At 40.5% G+C, this 15,584-nt stretch overlaps 1 protein-coding gene across 1 annotated transcript in view; it reads right to left on the bottom strand.

Moving 5' to 3' along the window:
- The window catches only part of LOC119734244 (hormone receptor 4-like), a 33,828-nt gene extending 19,083 nt beyond the window's left edge, over positions 1-14,745 (bottom strand). The window contains 2 exon segments of the mRNA XM_038207619.1: positions 10,361-11,318; positions 14,248-14,745. Of these exon segments, the coding sequence (XP_038063547.1) occupies positions 10,361-11,318; positions 14,248-14,268 (979 nt within the window). The 5' untranslated portion in view covers positions 14,269-14,745.
- Between the last annotated feature and the right edge of the window lie 839 nt (positions 14,746-15,584).

Genomic DNA, 15,584 nt, shown 5'->3' with positions numbered 1-15,584 from the left:
ACATAATTTGATAATAAAACTCACAAATTATTCTGACAAAAACAACCCCTTCCCTTTCCTTCATATAGTTGCGGAAACAGCTCTGCTAATCAAAGATGAGTCAAATATTTCATGCGTTTTTGAAACTGTTCACGTCATTTTCAGTTTGAAGATGGATCCAATTCAAGCAAGGCACGCAATGTACTTTTAATCCTGAGGGAAGGGAGATAAAGTGTTCTCCTAAATTCTGTTGCAGTTTTTCACTTTCTTTTGGCGTGTTTTCATTCCTATTTGTTCAGAAAACTGCAATGTTTGTGTCTTTGTTTTCGTTCCATTTTGTGTTTGATCTATTTTTTTGGGGGGGGGTATATCTAGAGGATATGGTTTGTACAGGTGTAAGTTCCCCAGAGTTTTTGGAACAAGGTTCAAGGCACCAAAACAAAAAAGCAAACACAAAACCCAAACCCCAGAACAAAGCAAAACTGGGACCATGAAAGTCTCATTGCACCCCCAGGACAGATGTAAATAATACCATATGTTATGTCCCCTGCATACAATGGTCCTTGAATTGACCAATGACCATCGATCAACAGCAGGAGTCCGCCTCTTATTGGTCAAGGATAGTTTGGGCAAAAAACACCAGAGCCCTTGAAACCAAGGAAAATATGGCAAACATGGTATCTCATGGTTATAGCCAAGATCATGTAACAGGGTTACACTGTGCTTGCATAGTGTTACAAGGTCTGTTGACATCAATGGAATGATGGATTTACGAGGGGGGGATTTAGTTGTCAGAACACCACAACGGCAACATTCTAAAAAATGTTTTTAGTTTAATTTTGGAAAGTGTTTATTGTGCTTTTGTCTTGATTGGCTGGGTTTTTTTTCCGTCTGATTCACCGTGGGGAATTTTAATACAACTCTCTCCAGAAATAGCTTTGTGTACCTCAACAATGGAGAGATTGCCCACATGAAGTGCACTCTCCCACCCCTAAAATATGTCCTCTCTTCCCCCCCCCCCCCAAAGACTCCCCCCACTCCCAAAGAAAGGGTCATCCACAAAGATTTTGTGAATCTGTTGGTTGGCCACAAAGAAAGAACATGAATCCCAAGCGAGCAAGCCTGTTACTAAACAAAACAAAACAAATGGGGGGGGGGGGATAAAGATCACTGTTCATGCCATAAAAAAATTGCTGCCTCATAATAGACAATAAAGTGCACTTTTTAGTTTCACAAAGAGATACATGTACGACAATGTGCCACGTTGAATTAAACAAAAGGGATGACAAGGTTGTAAACATACTTCACACTATATTCAGAGTTTGATATTCCTGGAAAACATCTATTGCCCTCAAAAATAAAGTTGGCTCACTTCCAAGAAGAATGCTGTGGTTCAGAAGAATTTCTGCCTGTTCACCTGTACCACAAAAGCAAGTCTGTCTGACCACTCCCTGCCCGTTGGCCAATCAAAAACCAGCATCATCAGCTATCAATACATCACGTTGGCCAATTAAAAACCAGCATCGGCTATCAATACAACACCTGGCTCTGTCAGGCCAGGATTGTATTTTTATTTTCAATGTCACTCTCTGCGTCAGCAAAAGAGTCGGCTGACAAATGTTATGTAACACCCTGGAAACTACTTGTACCTGGGATCCTTGGGAAGGGGGGGGGGGGGGAGTAGGGGTATGCCAGTGGGACATTTTGTTTCCTTCTTGTTTTCTCCAATTAAGAGGGAAAACAGAACCTATTGCTATAGCAGAACCTGAAAGGAATCACATTAGAAGTCTTTCAATGCTTTTGTTTCTTTTTTTGGAAGTCATTTTGATCGTCTTGATTAAACTACAAGCACTAATGGTTAAAAAATAAATCGGCATTTCCACACGAAGGTCTCAATAATTGGACCCACTCGATGCGACAGGCTTTCAGCAATTAACAAAAGGTGAATTGTCCAGTCTAAAAGTAGAAATGAAATGCCCAAATCGGTTGTTGTGTCTGTATTAAGGACACTGCCAATGTGCACGGTGGATCTTCAGCTACGTCAAGACACGTACACTGGGGCTGGGGAGACGTGCAGACAAGTTTAACTCTGCGACCACGTTTGGACAAAGATTAAGGACTTTCAAATTTTCTCCATGCAAGAAATCAAGGTTGTAGCCTGTTGGGTGTCCAAACATCTTTTAGACATCCTTTCGACTATTTGACCACCCTTTTTTGTTTTGCGAACGTACCATGTAAACAAATAAAACAGTGCAAGCAGTTTGGACGAACAAAATACTCTGCAGGGAAATTCCGGAAACCAAGTTTTTTTTTCTTCAAATGCTGAAAAGAGGTGCGCATATATGCCCCTAAACCCGAATTCAGTGAATCCTCACATTACCTCTCATCTCACTCCATCATCTGACTCCCGCCTTCCCCAACATCATCCCTGTCCTCCCACCCCCCCCCCCCTTTCTCTCGCTCTCTCAAATCTTCACATCTTACAGAGGAAGATCCTTTGAGTTAAAGAAACGAAAGCAAGGCCGAAGACAATCTCTTAGAGGCAGGTGCAGGACTCGGTACATTATTAATCACTTGCTGCAGACTTCTCGGCTACACAAGCCGGCCTTGTGAGGGCCCAGCCTACCTGCGGCTGGCAGGCTTGGTCAGCGGAGGAAACTGACCAATGGGCAGTGGTCAGTCACTTGCTTTTGGCTCACTCAATTTTCCAGGGTCTGGTGGGAAAAGAGCAATTAACTGCCAAGGAACACCTGAATGTCAAGAGGAATATTCGTCGAGGTGATTTTGGCAAAACAAGTTACATTTAGATCCAAGGATACACGTACAACCTAAGACAAAGCTGAAAGGTTTGATCCCTTCCTTTGAAAGACATTTACAGCGTGCATCACCTTGTCAGAAGAGTACCCCCTCTCAGTACTAGTAGTACCTGTTGTCAAATTAGTAGGGAGGGGGAAGGGAGGCACTTTAATGTCTCATTTGCTGCAAGGGCACTTTATGGGTTTTAAGAAAGAGTTTTGTCTTCTTTTAATTTTGAGCAAGGTGAAACAGACCCTGGGGGAGGCAGTTCCCCCTCCCCCATGCCCCCAACCGGCCCAACAAGGTACAACCCCCCTCTTCTAGTCGCGTTACTGTCCCCCTTTTTTGGACGCAAATTCTTTCAACCCATGACTTTTAGGCTGTGGACTGGCTCTGATGTGTTTTGTTATTAATTGGTCGGCATGGGACAAAATGCATTTTGATTGGGGGAATCTGCTGTGCCTACAAATGAAGAGCTATTTCACAGATGGGGGCCACGACATACAACAACCATTTACTTGGAAAAATCAAAGTGCGTAATATGAATTTGGGGACTCCATGCTGCACGTAACTTGACCATTCCAAACTGACAAGTAGACAAGTCCGTAAAAGTCTCATTCCCGTTTACCGAGGTAAAAATGCAAGTTCTAGTAGTGTATATCGACAGTCTCGAAAACACTAACTTTGAATTGTCTTACCCATACCTGAATATATGTCAATCTGAAGAACCTATAAAATTTACAAATGTAGCTGAGTTGCATAAAGCTGTAATGATACTTGCGAAAAGAATGCCGATGGTGATGCCAAAAATAATATTTAACAACAAATATGAGTCAAACAGGGGTGGGATTGGGGCAAATGACAAATCCACAAAATAATCAGCAGAGGGTTTGACTTTGAGGGTCGCTGAGGATTTACCTACAAAACCCATTTCTTTAGTTCTACTCTTTTTTTTAGGTAAGCACACCTTTATGATAAAACCTTGGGAATTCCAGATTTTAAAAGGGGTTCTTCGAAATTGCTGAAATCAGGGAAAATCAGAAAAACAGCAAAGAAGACAAATTGTGTCTGGATCCAAGATCCAAATTTAGCAAATCTTTTCACACCGAGGTCATTCTTTGGCCACTGGATCTTGCAATGTAAACTCCTATTATTCTAATTCTAAATTTGTCTCAAAATCCTGCATTGAAATTGTTCCATAATTTTTTTTTTAAAGATTACACATCTGCTCGATTGTTAAACAAACAGTGGCCATTATTCCAACCGGTTCAACCATAGGCCACAGCTCGGAAGTTCAATTTTTTTTCCACCAATTTGGCACTTGTATGTACATTTCAAAGTACGACCGTTATCTCCCTGCCCTTTACTGTAACCTTCACCCACATGCAAGTGTAAACAAAGAAAAAAATGCTCGTATTTTTGCCGTTATTTATGCAGTAACTGTTGATTTTTCAAATGTACAAGAAATGCCAAAGTTCGACGCAGGAGTTCAGAGAAGCGCCATGGAGTTCTACTACACTTTTGAACTGCGACTAGCCGCACACCCTGTCATCTATGTATGAGATAAAAAAGACTTGGCGTGTTTCGTTTTCGAGGCCAAGAAAATCATAATTAATGTTAAAATCTCAAAACGGTGACACACATCTCTCCGACAAACGACAAAAGAAAATGTTCTCTAAACTAGTATCTGTGCCTAAAACTAAATCTCAAACCAAAATCTAAATCTGTCTGAGCTAAATATCTGTACCATAAAAATTCAATGTCTATGTGTACAAATGTTCATACATACACATTGTGAAATCAGTATGTGACACTTATATGTTCAGAAGACACATGTACACACATAATTCCACACACTGTAACTTTGGAAAGATGAAATCACACAGAGGCATATTCACTAAAGGAAAAACTGATGTTGTTTACAAAAGTCCTTAGTATGATTACAATATAAACTGCATCAATCAAAGTTCAAGAAGAAAAATAAAATAAAGTGTTTCATGAATGAATGGTGTGACAAACAAGATCCGAAACAATATTTCAAGATCACAACGATTTATCTCCCGACAGTGGTGGCCTTTTGACTTTTTGACAGTTCAAGCATTCTAGGTGAATGAAATCTTGGAAAAAGATTTTTTTTTATCTATTCACTTATCGCTAGATCAAACTTTGCAAGTTATAAATATCTTTCCTCAAGTAAAAAAAAAAATCAACAAGGATATCTTGGGTTTACCAAGGGCAACAAATATAACAAATTTAAATATCTGGGTTAACTAATATCTTCAAAAAATAGCTCATCTTTAAAAACGATCGATTTGGCGGCAGGAATATTCCGGGAATTTACAAAATGTATTGCATGTGCACTAGTGATTTTATACAATTTGACTGTTTGTGCTTATATTCCACATACCGTAACTCACTGCATCGATATCTCCTAAATGTCCATTTTTTTTGGTCATTTTACCAGCAAAACATTAATCATACAATCCACAGGGTCAAACTAATAATAAGGCAGCAAAAAAAAAGGAGGCTTATAATACAATCCATCTTGACTCATTCTATGTCCAGGAATGATCCCTTGTACAAAAGTACAATGTAGAATACATGGATAATATGCAATCGGTCCCAAAAAGTCTGAGGGAGAAATACACGTACCACAATGGGCTGGATTGTTGAGTTGTGCGCCACACTGCACCATAAAGAAATTCAGGGAAGCAGGGGAAAAAAACAACACGATTTTGCTTAAAAATGGGAATCACGTTTTCTGGGGGAAAAATGCTGAGAATGAGATTGTTTTCAAACTAATAAATGACCAGGCTGCCTATTCTGAAAGACATGGTCAGGGTCCTTGACAGTACATGTAGGTTAATTAAAGATCACAATGAATTTAGAGAGTGATAAAGACTAGGTGCCAGACATCAGCACTTTGCTGAAATGGCATGCCCTATAGTAAGGCACTAGGTGAGGTCAAACCTTCACAAACTACAGTGAAGGAAATGTATGGCATTATGGGTAACCAATTCCACTTTTGCGCATGTGCCGTACGCAATGTGTACCTGGGTCACCTGTATAAATTTTAAAATAGAATCTATCCAATAAGAACTCCAAGAATTAAGTCATCAGTGTCCTTTTGGGACAATCTGTACTTAAGCAAAACAGTTGCCTTAAATCCATCTGAAAGACTTGTGCAATCCACTCCATTCACAAGTACCCCCTCACTGGCAAAGAAAGTACAGTTAGGGGTGACCGAACGACGCCATCTTGCCTGACTGCAATATTTTGCCGCGAAGCGCGGCTACTGCGTGTACATAGCACAAATCCTGGTGTACGTGCGTCACATACAAGGAACGGTGCGCGCGCGTCAACCAGCGAAATGTTTATGTCCCGCCAATGGGACGTTGTTGCTAGGTAAAAGGGTGCCCTCTTTGTTGGTGCACGGAGCTCATACTCCCACAAACCTAGATTTCTGTGACCTACATGCAATTAAAAAAAAACTCTCATCAGAAAAAAAATCAACCAAAAAAAAAGAAAAGAAAGGACCTCAATTTCTTGCAGAAGTCAAAAGCTCTTTTGACTGGCTTCCAGCTAGAGAAGTCATTAAGAAAACAAGGCCATGGCATTTACAGTGGTCATTCGTTGTCCAGAGGGAGACAGAAAGAAAGGACATCACACATGACTGAATGTAGAAATTAATCTGGACAACAGCCAGCAGGAAAAGTCCGGTTTGCCGAGCGATGACCATCAGATGTTGGATTGTCCTACCAATTTTTTTAATTTTTCCATCAGGTGATCATGTAATTGTGAAGTGCTTTGACACCTTTACTACAAAGCGCTAGATATAAGCACCACATTAATATTATTATTTATCTATTAAACATTTTGATGTTGTTGTACCTTTTATTTAAATGTGGTTTTACACTCACAGGTTCTTTGATTTCTTCCTTCACTAGCTTGGCATGCATGTACCATGGAGATGTGTTTTATTCCTCCAAACATGTACATACCAACCAAAATAAAAGTCTGACTCTGAGCTCGTAAGGATTTCATTCCTAAATTAGCCTGCAGAGTAGTGAAACAAACAACCGTATGTGTCAGAAACTCAATTATTTAACAACAAAAATAGTCGCTGAAATCCGATTGCTTTCTGAACAAGCCGTAACGACGGGAAAAAAAAAACTCCATATGTTGACCAGTTGTATGCACTTTCCTCTTATATAATTCACGAACGAGGCAAGTCGTGTTGAAAATGACATAACATTTATTTAAAAAGAAGGTTTTTTTATCAGTTGTGAGTTGTTGATAAATAAAGTGGTGTTTATTAATCATTTTTAAATTGTAAGGTTCATCAATAACCTTATAATTCCCCATTCTACTGATGAAATATGTACATATAAAAATGGTGTTTTTACATTTTTAAGGGAAAATTTTCAATATCACTATGATGTGCTGCAATAGAGTAAATACATAGACTTACATGTACAAGTACTTTAATGAGTTTTGTACAAACTGTGTAAGGGGTGTAAAACAGTCTAATTGTTTTGGGGTTGTTTTTTTTTCAGAGAAACATGATTTTAAGATTACTTGGCCAGCCTGAGCTTATTGCCTTTAGCCAGACTGGCTCAGGGACGTCACTAATGCCCTGTTATGTAACATGTCTGACAAAGCAGAGCGCAACTAAGTAGGGTCATACCATTTTCAATGTCACCGGCTTGGGGGGGGGGTTAATTCCTGCTTGGTTTTCAAAATCAGGGTGTGGCTAGGCAACATTTAAAAAAATCTTAACTGGATTAAATATCGAGGTTTGAAAGTTAGGAAGTTTTATTGTCATGGCAATAGATTTAATCATAATCCTGCAATGTGCATGATTGATGGAGGCTCTTTGTGGAGGCTGATTAATTTTGCATTACTTGCGTTAAAATTGAAGGGGGAAAAAAAAGGGAGGGAAAAAAATTGTGTTGAAAACCACACCCTCGACAATGCCTTGTCACTGGCCGATTAACGACACACATACAGCTACGACAACAAAGACATAGCAGAATCATTTTTTGAACGGTTACTAACAACATTTGTTTGGAAAATCATTACAGTACCAAATGGTTTGAAAATGTCAAAAAACCTCTCATTTCAGGCAAGAACCTGTTCCATTTTAGGGGAAGATGCGTGCAAAAATCTGTGCGTCAGTGACGCAGTGTGCACAAAACAGCAGAGGTGGTTGCATCTAGACTTTTAGCTGATAGTACTGTGACCTTCACACAGATCTACACCTGAAGAAAAAATGAAGGAGCCCAAGCCCAGCATACCAGCAAAGTCATGCTTCCTGCTTTGCTGAACAAACAGCTAGTCCTTCAAATAATTCCATTCCATCGATCAATTCCGACCAAGCAACTACCTTGCAGCCACTGGCAGCATTACTCATTAACACCCCAATGACGCATTTCAATATTAATGGCCCCGAACCAGATCAGTTGTTGGTATCAGTTATGCAATAAATTCTTCGATAAAACTTGAAAAGAAATACCAACAAAATTTCAAGGTCTTTTCTTTTGTGGACAAATAGAAGGAACTTATAACATACATGTACAAAAGAACCCCCTGGGTTTTTCAAATGACCAAGGCCCAAGGACGCCAGACTATAATCTGAATCTTTTGTGTACTCTTGACCATTGTCGTGTAAGAGGCGAGTGTCTGGTAACCAGGTACAACGCCCCAACACATGTCTCAAGGTTAGACTTTGTTTGAAGCCGAAGCCGAAAAAAGCTTGGACCGCCTTGGCGGCCAAGAACGGGAACCGCCTCTTGTTGCCAACACAAGGTTTATGGTTGTCAGGAACAGTACTGGAGATAAGAAAACGCAAGGCGGGACCACTGGATGGAAAAAACTTCCAGGAGAATATTCAGATGGTTTAGGTTTTAGAGCCAGTTTCTTGCCAAAACAACAACACAACAACAATAACACCATCAGGAAAAACAGGATTTTCGAAGTGTAGCCCTAAATGTATGTACATAAAAACAACAATAAACAGAGTTTATGAGGGGTTTTCCAAAACGAAACAATTTTTTTTCCAGATTATACACTGAACAAAATATTGATTAACAATGATGATTACGAGCATAAGTTTGCCTCCCATGTTAAAGGGATGACTCAGCCAACTCTTTGAAAAAAAACTCAACTCAACCATGACACTAAAGAAACTCTTGACCAAAAAATCAGGAAATTCCAAGACTTCAGAAGATTTGTACAGTGTTGTTCAGTTATTAATGACAGACAAATACACACATGCAGCCCACGCTATACTCAACTTACCAGTGTTATCCAACCGCACAAAGACAATAAATCAATGTGGACTTTTCAACATGTCATGTTTTCACGTTTCACGCAAACTACCAGCACCCATGTATAACGGATAGTGTGTCCATACTGTACAAAGTGAAGCTAACATTTTTCTTTTTTTAAAGGAAGCTGCGAGTGTGAGGGACTTTTTCAAACAAAATGATTCAACACGCAGCAGCATTTTTCCGTGATAGTGTTAGCATATTGAATCAGATGCCTCTTTCATACATTTTATCCTGTAAATTTGAGTGGAAACGCAAAAAGAAAAAACAAAGACCTAAATTGTAAACAGAGCAACAATATATGTACACAAAAACTATGTATCATTTGAAGGAAAAAAAACATCGTTTAAACTCTTCGGGGAATTTTCTTCTGCTAAAGTCATCAAGTAAATTTGTAAATTGAAAAGAGGTAGGTAGATGTTACTGTAAGAAAACGCAGCCAAAAATAATTAGGTCACTATATCATTTTAGCCACAAACAGTCTCAACGTTGTTCATTTTACTTCTCTTTTAAAGTGTTTTTTTTTTGCCTTTGAATCGCATTTGGAGTTGGAAACGAGAGCCGGCGGAGGCAATAACCGAGACCTATTTATTGGCAGGGATCAGCCCGCCTCGACTGACATGAATCATTGACTCGGTTTTTTGAGGTCTCGTGTGCCCTGACAGATGTTTCCCAAACAGACAAACAAGCCTAGATAGTTTGCCCAAAAAGAAAAAAAAAACAGCCACAAAAAGCGCGGGGGTTCAAAAAGTCACTCGGGCATTAGCCACAATAATACAAATTGGGGGGGGGGGGGGGAGAGGGGACGGGAGGGGGAAGGAAAACCATTGTTAAGGAGATTTACAAATGAACATGATTCATGTTGTTCATTTGTGCAATTTATTGTGAGGGTACGCACCCATACATACTCTTGTCAAATATGTAAACTAGAGGCTTTGTTGTTCTGTATATGTATGCATAAATTGACTTTTACATAATAAACTGATGAATGTAAGTCATTAAACATTGGGTTAATTTACATGTACACATAGATCATGAACTTAACCTCAAGGAACGAAAGCACCATACATTGAGTTTAAACCATTTTCGATAAAATCCCAATTATCAAAACTTTCATCTTTTCGCTGAACACTGATTTCAATTGGCGGGATCTCCTCAGTTGATAAAAGACAAACAAAATTAGAATTCAATCATAAAATTCAATAACATAAATGTCATTAAACAAAACAGCTCTGAACATTTCAATGTTGACTCACCTTCAAGCATCATGCCCATCTGTAAGCATTTCTGAAACCTGCAGAACTGGCAGCGATTCCGCTGCGCCTTTGTGACTTCACAGTTCCCGCTGCCGACGCAAGTGTACACCCGTTTGTTCTGGACTGTCCTCTTGAAGAACCCCTTGCAACCCTCGCAGGTAATGATGCCGTAGTGCAAGCCTGTGGCCTTGTCGCAGCAGATGCTGCAGAGCATCAGCGAGTCATCCTCGTCCGAGTTGCTCTCCTCGCTGTGCCCCTGACTGTCCAAACCTGAGACGGCGCTCTCTGACTGCGAGCGCAGCTTGAGTTCTCCCTCCCGCAGGAACTGGGGGGCCTGGTGGAACGGCAGTTGCGGCGGGAACGGGAAACGCGAGGAGGCGGCCGAGGAGAACGGGATGCCGGCAGTGAACGGCGGGAACAGGAAGTTGCCACTGGGCAACGACGGCGGGAGGAATGCACCTGGCGTGGGAAGACTGGGGGAGGGGGAGGGCTGGCAGCTGGGCGAGGAGAGGACGGAGAAGGGGCTGATGGCACACATGGGTGAGTCCATACCCCCAAGTGAGGGGCGTTTGGTCTTCAGGAGAAACCCACTGTCTGAGGTTGTGCATGCGATGGTCTGGCATGGGGACGGTGGGATCAAATTGGACACCATCAGTAATGGTGGCGGGGGTAGGGGTGGGCGGCAGTGCATGGTGATCCCATCCATGACCGAATCCTCGCAGATGAACACCTCATCTCTTCCGGGACTCTTGGACAGCGGGGACATAGCCAGGCGCTCCTCGCCCCCTTTATACAAACCGCTCCAGCGTTTGGTGGGAGGGAGCTTCTTGAAAACAGGCTCGTTGTTGTTATTGTTATTGCAGATAATATCCATCTTTGGTGATTTGGAATCCAGACAGGTCCCGTTTGGGAACTCAATATCGACTGAACAGCGCTTCATACTGTGTCTTCTTTGAACCTGCTGAAGAGCAAAGAAAGTAAAATTACCTGCCAGCTAAATGTAGCGTTAAATTTTGTGGATAAACCTAATAGACAGCAGTCACCCACTGAAACCTGTGCTGACACAAAAGTGGGTGGAAGTTACCAGAAGTGCGAAACCATCAAATTTGTTTAACATTTGAATTCTTAGAACTTTCAGCTGGGCACTAATACTAAGAAAGTGAATCATCTTCTTATACGACAAACCTGTTTTCTGTGGATGATAAAAATGTAACAAACTATTTTGTATCGGTCGGTCAACTCCATTAAAGACTGCTTGTCGAATAGGTTATCAAATTGCCTTCCAAGAGCATTAAAAGTAGGGTTTAATTATCATTTAAAAGACTTTTTCATGCTTAATCTACAAAGAAAAATAGAAAACACTGCAAACAAAATGACTGAATTGCAAATTCTTAATAATAATATTATTATGTGAGAGAAGATAATATTTCATCACAGTGGGCGTTAAATATATAAAATGACTTGAAGGAGGGAAAAAAGCACAGACTGTATGGTATGTATAACTGATACTCAAATTACCAAAAAGGAGACAGAAATTCACAGTTACATGAACACGTGAAATGTAGCTCGTAAAACATGAATGCATAACATATTCTTTTGTGTCAAAGCGACACCACACGCCACACGCTGCTTGTTTCATAAACCATTTGCAAATTTTTCAGCGGGAAGCCATTCCCATTTGTGTTCTTAGCCGACTATGCAGATGTTCTCTCGTGCGGTCCATAAATTCATAATTTACAATGTGATGATAAACGGAAGAGGGCTGCGGATCGCGGAACGGCTTACTAAAACAGCAATGCGGAGTTTGTGTACAAATGGCTTTTGCAGCATAAGTTGATATCTGATTCAATCAAATTGATATCGGTCTAACGCGCAACAGGCTGACCTGCCACATTTGAAAATTTTTAAGAGCAGGGGCGAACAGTTTCTTCCATTACAACCATCATCAATCATAAACGCCAACGCCATAGCAGAACCCATCTGCCCGCTTTTGATAATTCTTTTCATCCCGAAGTTCAAAGCAATCACGTCTGGGCAAAATCGGCCCTCGATAATAAAACATGTCTGGGGAAGGGTGGCAGTTCTTCAATTATTCATCACAATGCCTTGACCCCGGGATATATTAGAATGTTTATCTGGGACTGACCGAACGACGGCACGAGCGGATTCTTAACTATGGCTCTCTGAAATGACAGTTACATGTAACATCATCAGTGATTTCCCAAATTTGAAGTGATGTAAATTTTGTTTCAAGGCTTGCTCCATGAACACATTTATTACATACATTGGTAGGAAAATTGCACCAAAACATCAAATCCATCCTGTCACATTACAGGCAAGCAACTGGGAATTTAGAAAAAAACGAGGAAATTCCAAATCACACAAGACTTTGTACAGTTTTTTTCAATTTGTAATGGCATTCATGAGAACTAAAAAAAAAGAGGAAATCAGCAGATCCGAGGAAATGTTGCATGCCTGACATTGAGAGTAGACTTTGTTAATTCAAAATGAGAACAAGAATCCACTTGACATTTGTCAAATATTTGGAAACATACAATTTCAGAAGTTAAGATAATGTAACAATTCATATCTGATGTATTCCATACAGAAAAGTGAAATGTCTCCAAAACTCTGGAAATTTAGTTTCACTTGAACGGATGAGTAATACTAATACTACAATTTTACGACCAAACAATATGGAAAAACACTTATCAAGGGCCTGACTTTTGTTACAAGAGTGAAACGAATCAGAAAGCTGACCTACACATGAACCCGCGGTTGAATCTGCAATTTTAAGTGTTTACTCTGTCACAAAGGATAAAAATAACCCACCTTATCAAAGTTCACAATCTAAACTTCTTGCCACTTTTCAATTTTGACCAGGCAGATTAGGGCACCCATGTAAACCCATGTTAACTCCTATTGCTAAACCCAGCACTCCCCCGAGAAAGGTTTTCTGGAAATTCAGCGCAAAATTTGGGATCTTAAAAAATGGGTTAACCTAGGACCCGGCACATTTCGACAGGTTCTAAAATAAGCCTCCAGAGTCACCTATGTGACCTTATGCATCAGCCAAGAACATGAATCAATATTCCGTTTTGAGGAAGACAGCAGTTGGTGTATTTTTCTTCCTTTTTTTTCCCACCCACTTTTCTCTCAGATCTCACAGATGTTTGGAAATGCAAAGGGCACGGACTCCAACTGGCATGGAACTTATCACATTACAAGCAAACACTGACTGCAACTGCAGAAGCTAAATATATAAACAAACAAATTTATAACAAAAAGTACAGCATTTCTGGGTCACTGCAGGTTAGAAATGAATATTTCAAGGCTTTGGAATGACTTCATTATTCCACACATTAAATTCAGACATGTGCAAATTCCTGCGTAGATCATGAAACAATTTTTTTTTAACATACCAACTAAATGAATTTTAAGATATAAAATGTATGAAATAATTTCTGTACCGTTTGATCATATACATTGTACATTTTCACTGGTAAGTTCCAGGCAAAATACATGCGATTTATACTTCTTACCTTGTGAAATATAAAATGTTAGATCTGAGTTAGGTATTTTCGATCGGCTGTTACATCGGCAAGGCAGGTTCTCATGCCAAATCCGGACGAACAGGGAGAAATCAAAGTTGATCCAATGACCAATGTAAAACGATACTTCGATTTTTCAGGCGATGCAAACACGGTGGACAAATCCGCCACTATCCCGCGATCATGAATGAGATAACACGGAACATTTTCGTCTACACTCACAACAAAAATCTGATCTGATGAAACTTTGATCAAGCTGTTGCATCAATTGAACAATTACACTTGCAAATGATGTAAGAGGGAAAACGGTTTTGTTTCACATTGTCAATTTCTCACCGGTTCCGTTGTTTCTCTCATCACAATCTGTCGGTTGAAAAAAACAACGATGCGGCCGCCTTTCGCAAATCGTCAAAATGCTCCAGAGGTCGATCCGACAGAATTCATGAATTTTTCTTCTTCGCCGTCTTTGACGAAGCAGGGCTCGAAATCACCTTGATCGTGGCCGAGACTTTGAGCAATTTTCCCCGATTTATTACACTAGCATGCAGGATGATGTGTGTTTCGAGCAGACAGGAACAGTGTTTCCAGTGAACTCACCGCGAGCAAAGCCCGAGACCGGCGGAGCTGAGCGCACTCTGTGGAGGGCAGTACTCCGCGATCATCGACCCCGGCACGGCCAACAAGCGCCGTGGCCTACATTCATAATATTAACCGCCGATACAGAGGTCCAACCAAACCAAAAAAACAAAACAAAACTCTCCGATCCACCCAAAAACAAAAATACTCAAACATCGAAATCTTCACCGAAACAACCCAAGTGTCGCGAAGTAAGAATTATCCTACCTTTATACGAAGCCAGGCTCCCGATCCGATTGTCAAATCCACAAAATCCGAGTTTTCTTGAGCCGAGTCGGGTGGAGGTGGAAAAAATTGTCCGGGGAACGGAGAGATAGACGGTGTGTGTGTGTACAAATCGTACGGAGTCACCGACCACAATGTGATAGCTGCATACGTAGGTGCGCACATGTGGAGCTGACTGCGTACACGACGTCTGTGTGTTTGTGATGTAGTGATGACTCGGGGGTTCTCTACGGAGAAGACGGAGTTCAAACCGGACTGAAACTAGGCTATAAATACAGTGCGATTAGTAATGCTACGGCGGCCGCAAAGTGCAGCCCTTGTTACTTATTCATGATAGCGCACAGGTACATCGACATTGGACTATGGGGCTAGGTTGAATGACCCAACCATTTTCTTATTTTCTCCTCAATGTCACGATCGGTAGAAGGAGCAGCACAAAGGCTCGTCTCTGCCGCTTTTATTCAGACACTCTCAGACCCAGATTACTCGGCGATCTATTTAAAAGGCGGGCAACTGGTGACGTGTATTATTTTCAGTAAATTTCCCCCGATTTGGGGACTGAGGCAGACAAAAGTGTAAGAGAATTCATAGGCATTGTAACCTGATCAATGTATATTCTAAGTAGGACAGGCTTGAATTTGAAGGGCTAAGTTCCTCCTAGACTTAAACAACTGCAATTTGTCATGTAAATCAGAACATTTCAGGAAAGCAAGTTTATATTTATATTTTCTGGTGACCTTTCTTTAAAACATATTTCTTGGAAAAAAATAAGTTTCAAATTTGTAATTGGCGCTGTTGTGGATATAAATTAT

This window comes from Patiria miniata, unplaced genomic scaffold (assembly GCF_015706575.1).
Source record: "Patiria miniata isolate m_02_andy unplaced genomic scaffold, ASM1570657v1 HiC_scaffold_27, whole genome shotgun sequence".
NCBI classification, from domain to species: Eukaryota; Metazoa; Echinodermata; class Asteroidea; order Valvatida; family Asterinidae; genus Patiria; species Patiria miniata.
This window is presented reverse-complemented; position numbering and strand designations above follow the sequence as displayed.